The sequence below is a fragment of the Anopheles cruzii genome, chromosome 3 (assembly GCF_943734635.1).
Source record: "Anopheles cruzii chromosome 3, idAnoCruzAS_RS32_06, whole genome shotgun sequence".
Lineage (NCBI taxonomy): Eukaryota > Metazoa > Arthropoda > Insecta > Diptera > Culicidae > Anopheles > Anopheles cruzii.
In genome coordinates this window covers 46,185,661-46,192,455 of record NC_069145.1, presented here as the reverse complement: position 1 = coordinate 46,192,455, position 6,795 = coordinate 46,185,661, and the positions used below count along the sequence as shown (strand labels likewise).

Sequence of the window (6,795 nt, the reverse complement as noted above, 5' to 3'; positions counted from 1 at the left end):
CCAACGGAAGAGATGTTGTGTTCCACCAGGACAACGAAATGTTACGCACGTCTTTAGTGACTCGCCAGAAAGTCCTGGATCTTGATTGGGAAGTTTTAATGCATCCACAGGATAGTCCGGACCTTGCACTAAGTGATTGACACCTTTTTCGCGCATTACAAAATTTCCTAAGTGATGAAAAACTGAGATCAAAAAAGGATTGTGAAAATGGGTTACTCGAGTTTTTCGCCAATAACGACTAAGCCTTCTATAAAAGAGGCAATATGAAGATATTTTTAAAAAGGCAACAAATTTTCCAACAAAACGGTGCATATTTGACGTAAATCGGGCCATTGGAAATATCTTAAATAAAGTTTTGAAGTTCACCAAAAAAACGTCGATTTCTTTTTAGCCAACCTAATATTTGTTCATGTTCGTATCATTAATAAAGATTTTTGGGATTTGATTTTGTTACGTGTCAAAAACAATAAAAAAACTGTTAACTTAAAGCACAGAATCACAAATTTTATCAAATGAGTACCCCGTAATGTCACGTTTCTAACAAGTCCTCCGCTGATATTGCATGCTTGCGAAAATATGGTAAACGACAGCCTATCTACGGTGCGAAACGGTATTCCTGAATGAATGAAATGAGCGAAGAGAATTAAATGAAAGTTCCAACAATCCATCCGAAAACCAAACACTCGGAAACTTTAAATTCAATTTGCCACTAGAAAGAGGATGCTTGACCCACTTCGACACGTTCTCGTTAAACTCTTGCAGGTTATTTCGTTTAGTAAAGTCAAACCGGCGATGATAACGGAACAAAAATAAGTAAATGTGTGGGCTTAGAACGATACAAAACCGAAAGTAGGACACCAAGAAAAAAAAAACCCCAATACATTGCCCCCAATTGAAGCCACCAACATTAGGCTGAATATCAGAGACCAGTGACCCAGATAGGTGGGATCCACCGTTAACGGGTAACCGTCGGAAATGAAATTGCAAAAAAGGGCACTTCTCCGGCGTAAACTTCATCTGGCCGGCCATTTGTCTGGCTGCCCTATGCAGCATACCTGGCTTGGGTTTGCTGAGTGAAAATCGAAAGAGATTTACCGCGGCTATGTGCCAGTTCCATCCCGAATGGGAGTGAGTGAGACAGTGAGCTATGTTATAAAAGTTTAAAACTCAACCATAAAACCGAACCACCCCGTGCAAAGTGCTGGCGGCTACGGCGGCGGCGTCTTTGGGCCCCCAACTCCCAGAAACTCTTAAAAGTCTTATGAGCGCGACATGCAGCGCACATTCCGCGGCCACGGCGTGATTCAATGTTTCGTGCTTATTTGGGTTATCGTGGCTCGCCGTCCACGCGGGTGGTGGAATGGGTCGGGCGGTGGCGGCGGCGTCGACGGCGTCTTGATGATTCTATTTTAATTGTCCCAAGGAAGCGACCCTTGCGGAATGCCCGGCGAAGATGGTTGCGGCAGGGCAACTGTGAAGCAACCGTTGCCGGTTCCCCGGCAGCAGCAGCAGTGGCAGAAGAGTTCGTTTTTCATTGTCATTCCTGCCATCGTGCCCTCCTGGCCGGCTTCAGTTGAGCATCAGATCAATTCCTAGAAACGATCGCCATCCGACGGGTCCGATGGAAACGTCCGACGACGTCTGCGACTCCCCGAGGTCAGCTGCGGGGACTGCATAAACGTGGCGGGCGGGTCAGCACCGGTGGCTTACGACTTGTCATAAATCTTCGAGCATGCGGCCAGCTCACGGCGTTGCCGAGTCAGTTCTATTTTCTCACACTGTCACTTCGCATCCGAAACCTCAAGATCTCAATCCCTATCGCCACGGCATTCGCTTCTGCGTGATGTGCTTCTTGTTCTACGTTTGATTTTCCCTCTCGCAATAAGCAAATTACAAACCCCAAACCCAGAATTGTGACCAGGGAGGGTGTGCCGGGGAAACTCCATCCTTCTGCCGCGCGCGTGTTACCACCTTCCCGGCGGGGCCATCAATCGATACCGCCTCGGCCGTCGCGTTTCGTTTTTCTTTATTTTTAAAAGGTGTGATTTTTTCCGAAGAATTATTTTGAGTCTTTTATTGTATTGCGTGCTGTTTTAATGTCCGCGGGGGGGGGGGGGCCCCCCCCCCCCTTCGCGACCACCGGACCACGCGGCGATGAGAGTACCCATCGGACACACTTTCCTCGGTCGGAAAATGCGACCGGCGCGGCTTGAGTTACGGTTCTGATTATTACGCTTTTGCACAATGCGCGACGTTTCGAGGTGGGCCTGTGGCAACCCCGCCCGTCGCTTTCTTCGCTTCCGGCGGGCGTGGGGTTAATTTTCGTCCTGGGGACGACGGCGATAAGTGCTTTGTTGACAACCCGAAATTACGCCATCGCGAAGAATTCGGTTGCGTAATCCTGCACTCCTGCGGGGGCACTACGGCAAATGCAAGTGTGACTTTGTTCCAGAATTTTCAGTTGATTCACGGAACGGTGTTTATTTTGAATTATGCCAAGCTTGTCGAGTGCTAAGTCTTCTGAAGGCATAACTTTTTTTTTTTTAGGGTAATGAAAAAACGCCGTCGCTGACAACACATTTTTTCATTGGATTTTTTGATGGAAGAAGGGCTTAAACCAGTTGTGAGGACTCATACTTTGTGAATTCTTCCTCGTGGGCACTATGGCCACTATCTTTGTTTCGCCTGGTGCTGCCAAGAGGCATAGCCTCCAAAGACGCTGCATCTAACCCTAATCTCTAACCCTAAGACCCTAATCGTAACGAAAAATAAATTTAAATAAAAAACCTTTAAAAAAATCAAATGTTGGCTGTGTAAGTTTGCAATGACCGTTGGGGCTTCTCCAGAACCTTTTAATGGACAATTCCATGTTGATCCTATCAAATGCACAGCATTTTGCTACGCGTCGTTTTTGGGTCAAATGTCCGAATCTTCTTCAACAAAAGGCGCACAATACTTCCACCCGCAAAGTATGACCCGCTAAAACGCTCGAAGCTGAGAGCTTGCCTTACACAACAACAGTTAGTTCACAACGATAGGTGAATTACAATAGAGGCAGCTCAACTCCTGATTGTGAACGTCAACATTTAAAAGTCCTGATCAATTATTCGATCTGATTGCGCTTCGTCTGCGAGCTAATTCACTGACCCACGTAAAAGGCCCAAAAAACCCGTTAAAAACTGTGCCATAAGCGCACGTCTTAGTTTTCCACCATTTGTTGGGTCGAGACGAGACAATTGTTCTTCAAACCGAGAGGTGTAGGAAGCGAGTGAAACGTTGCGCGAACAAAGTCGGTTTAAATATTATTTCTAACCCAACATGCCAACCACTGCTAATGAAACATGTATAACGGTAGTCAGCATAATGTTGTGAGTAGTGGAAAGCGTAAACACCGGCTCCGAATCGTCAGCAGCAATCATCGCACTCGTCCTGGCCCCCCGTACCAACCGTACCGTACCGCGCTTCGGGCCCGGGAAAACCTCGTCAAAAACTAAGGCGGTCGTCCACCGCCTCTGGAGCAGTCACGAAACGATGCTCGGGTCGCTCGGTGACGTCTTCGTCAATCGCGCCGATGTTGCCAGGAAAAATAAATAAAACATTTCCTTGCGCATCGCTTCACTTCAGCAACGAGCGACGGGGCGACGTTCGCATCCCGGTGCGTAATATTTTCCAAAGTTTTTCCCAAGTTTTCCATCACCGCCACCCGCCACTGTGCCACACGCGGCAGGGCGAGCACGGCAGACGGCAACAAAAAAAAAACATCGTGAAAGCAGGAAACGGAAGCTGGGTTCGGGTTGGGCACACGGAAAGGAAAACAACAAGGGGAACGGAACTGGAGTGCCCGAGTAATCGTCATTCGTCGCCGTCCGTCCGCATCCGATAGCACATTACCAAAACTTTTGACTTTCGGAATGTTTTTCCAGCTTGCGCCCTGGCGGACGGAGGTTCTCCCTCACGAGATGCCACGAGGGCCGTCGGTTGACATTTCGGCGTAGCGTACGAACCACCAGTTGGCTGACGACCTAGAGCCGGAACCGCCGAAAACGGGCCAACCGTCGGCCGGTAAATGGTTTGCAATGATAGAACTTTGGAATGAGTTTTATGGCCACGGAACCCCTGCAGACGTGGAGTTCGCGTTCACGGTTCTCCAGACCACCAGCTCCAGGGTCGTGGTCTGGCTTGATGGATATCTTTTCCTCGTTGCAGCCCACTTCCGGAGCCCGGAGGTCCCGAATCGGGACTACTACGTGAGTTCCAAAACCATCATCGCGGTGTTTGGAACGGAACCGGTGTGAAGTGGCAAGGTAAGAGAAGGTAAGGTAACGATCGCTGGATCGGAATCGCAAACCGCGGCAATATTGTGCAATATTGGGAAATTTATTTCACGCCACAAGAACTCAATTGACGTTTGGAGTTCCGGAGCTCCAGCACCGATTAGCATTCGCCCAAGATCACATCTTCCGCCAGCGTCTATATTTAGGCAAGTTTCTGGTTCGCAACTGGCCAATTCTATGTTGACGCACCTTGTGGACTTGTTATAGGCCCAGCTGTTGTCACGAATCCAGACACCAGGCGGTGCACAAACTGACGGCGAAGCGGGTTTAGCGTACTCACGTTAATTGATAAGCGGTTCGCGTGCTCTCCGCGACTCGCGCGTGGATCATCGTCGTATCTTTGTGTGCCTCAATTGTCAAGATTACGATATTAAACAGGGCCATCCGGTAATCTGGAGACCACGGCGGGTCGCCGCCTCCAAACCCGCAGCCACACCGATGTGGAAGGTCGAAGCGTGAGCGTCGCGCGACTGTGCGAAGTGACTGTGAAGAGTTCTATGGACCCCACCAAGCAGAGGCACCGCGACCGGCGAGTCAACCCGCAACTCGTGCTCCTGAAGGTGTCACTGTTCCTGATCTTCGGTGCATTCTCTTCGCTCACCCCATACCTGACGATCCACATGCAAAGCATCGGCCTGACGGTGGAGGAGATCGCCACCGTCTATCTGACGCTACTGTTTACCTCCTGCCTGAGCCCACCACTCACCGGCTTTCTGATCGACCGCTTCGGACGCTACAAACCGGTGCTCCTGTCGGCCATCGTGCTCAACGCGCTATCCCACCACTGTCTTCACCTGATCCCGCCAAGACCGGTTGGCGTCGTAGAGCACAACTTCACCGTGCGTCTGTCACCGGACGGAACGTTCTTGACGGCAGAGGTAAGAGATCGCTCGACGTCAGAGCCGTCAATGGACTAATGGACGCTTTCTTCCAGGGAACCACGCACTGCCCGGCGCCCACTTGGCCACTTAACCAGGGCTGCCAACAGTTAAGCGGTACGTCCCTCCGACTACTACTAAACGGAACGGAGGATTGCGGCATTTACTCCATTTCTGAGTGCACCAGACGAACGCTCGACCTGAACGCAACCGTCACGGTCCACGAGAATGGACCAAGAATCCGCGGAGCCAGCGAGTACGATCGGACCTTCTGGACCTATCTGGCGGTCCGCTTCGTAGCATCGCTGATGCTCGCCTCGATGATCACCGTGACCGATCCGATCGCGCTGGACATGATCGAGCAGCACGGTGGTGACTTCGGGCGCCAGAAGCTCTACTCCAGCGTGGGCATGGCCATCTTTACGCCCCTGACCGGTCTGCTGATCGATCTGAGCTCGAGCGACACCGACACCGCATACGGACCAGCATTCTACACGAACGATGCGCTACTCCTGGGATCGCTCGTCGCCGTCACCCTGCTGCCGATCGGGGCGAAGAAACCGTCCGCCAACATCGTCGGCAACATGGGCCGCATCCTGCGCCATCCGCACGTGCTGGCCTTCCTGGTGTTCCTGTTTCTGCTGGGCAACTTCTGGGGTTTCATCGAGAGCTACCTGTTTGTGATCATGCGCTCGATGGGATCGCCGAACTATCTGCTCGGGTTGACCTATACCGTCGGTACGGTCACCAGCATCCCGATGATGTATCTGTTGAGCGCGATCACCGGGCGTGTCGGCCACGTCAATCTGCTGGTGCTGGCGTTCTTCGCGCACGGCCTACGCATCCTCGGCTACTCCTGGATCGACGACCCGTTCTGGTGTTTTCCGATCGAGCTGAACGAAGCCATCTCGTGCTACTTCATGTGGGTTGTCGCCACTACGTACTGTGCCGTGCTGGCCCCCAGCACCCTGGTGGCAACCCTCATCGGAGTCGCCGGAATGGTACACTTTTGCCTCGGCAAAGGTATCGGTGCGTTCGTCGGTGGGTTTCTGATTGCGCGCGTTGGACTGCGGATGGCGTTCCGATACGTGGGCTACACGGCGGTGGGCTGTGGTGTCACGTACAAGCTGGTACACTTGCTGTGGCTGCACCGTTACGACCAGCAGCAGGAGCAGGAGCAAACCCAGAACCCAGTCCTGGCCGAGTTGGTGAAGCGAAGCGCATCGATCGTGCCCAAAGCCGACCCGTTCGGAAGTGCACTCTCGTTGCCGCAGCCCAAAACACCCGGCTCCGAGGAGGCCGTACCGCTGGATGGGAAAGGATAACCGACGGTGGGTTCCACAAGGGTACCACAGAATAGCTCACCTGCCTGCACCGCGCTGTGGCGTTCGTAGTAGGCGTAAGAGGACCGCCGCAAAACTTCGTCAACGCAAAGCCCACGAACTTACTATTTTTCGCGTGTAACCTTTGGAACTTTTCAATCTGGGTGACGGTCTGGGCCTCGTAGATCGATTCTAGCCCGCACGCCCTCGAGTCCTCGAGTGCCAACGGAAAGGGCGGGCGAAAAAAAAAGTCTATTATAA

The 6,795-nt window shown here is 51.8% G+C and overlaps 1 protein-coding gene across 1 annotated transcript; it reads left to right on the top strand.

Annotated features, from left to right (window-relative positions):
• Positions 1-4,831: 4,831 nt before the first annotated feature.
• On the top strand, positions 4,832-6,537 carry LOC128270487 (major facilitator superfamily domain-containing protein 6-like). The gene is made up of 2 exons (XM_053007891.1): positions 4,832-5,212; positions 5,269-6,537. The coding sequence occupies exons 1-2, from the start codon at positions 4,832-4,834 to the stop codon at positions 6,535-6,537; spliced, it is 1,650 nt and encodes a 549-aa protein (XP_052863851.1).
• Positions 6,538-6,795: the final 258 nt, after the last annotated feature.

Bases quoted from the DNA above. Each gene is read 5' to 3' on its own strand.
- LOC128270487 (XM_053007891.1), top strand. From the start codon at position 4,832: ATGGACCCCACCAAGCAGAGGCACCGCGACCGGCGAGTCAACCCGCAA. The intron at 5,213-5,268 runs GTAAGAGATCGC...GCTTTCTTCCAG, and splicing joins GAACGTTCTTGACGGCAGAG to GGAACCACGCACTGCCCGGC.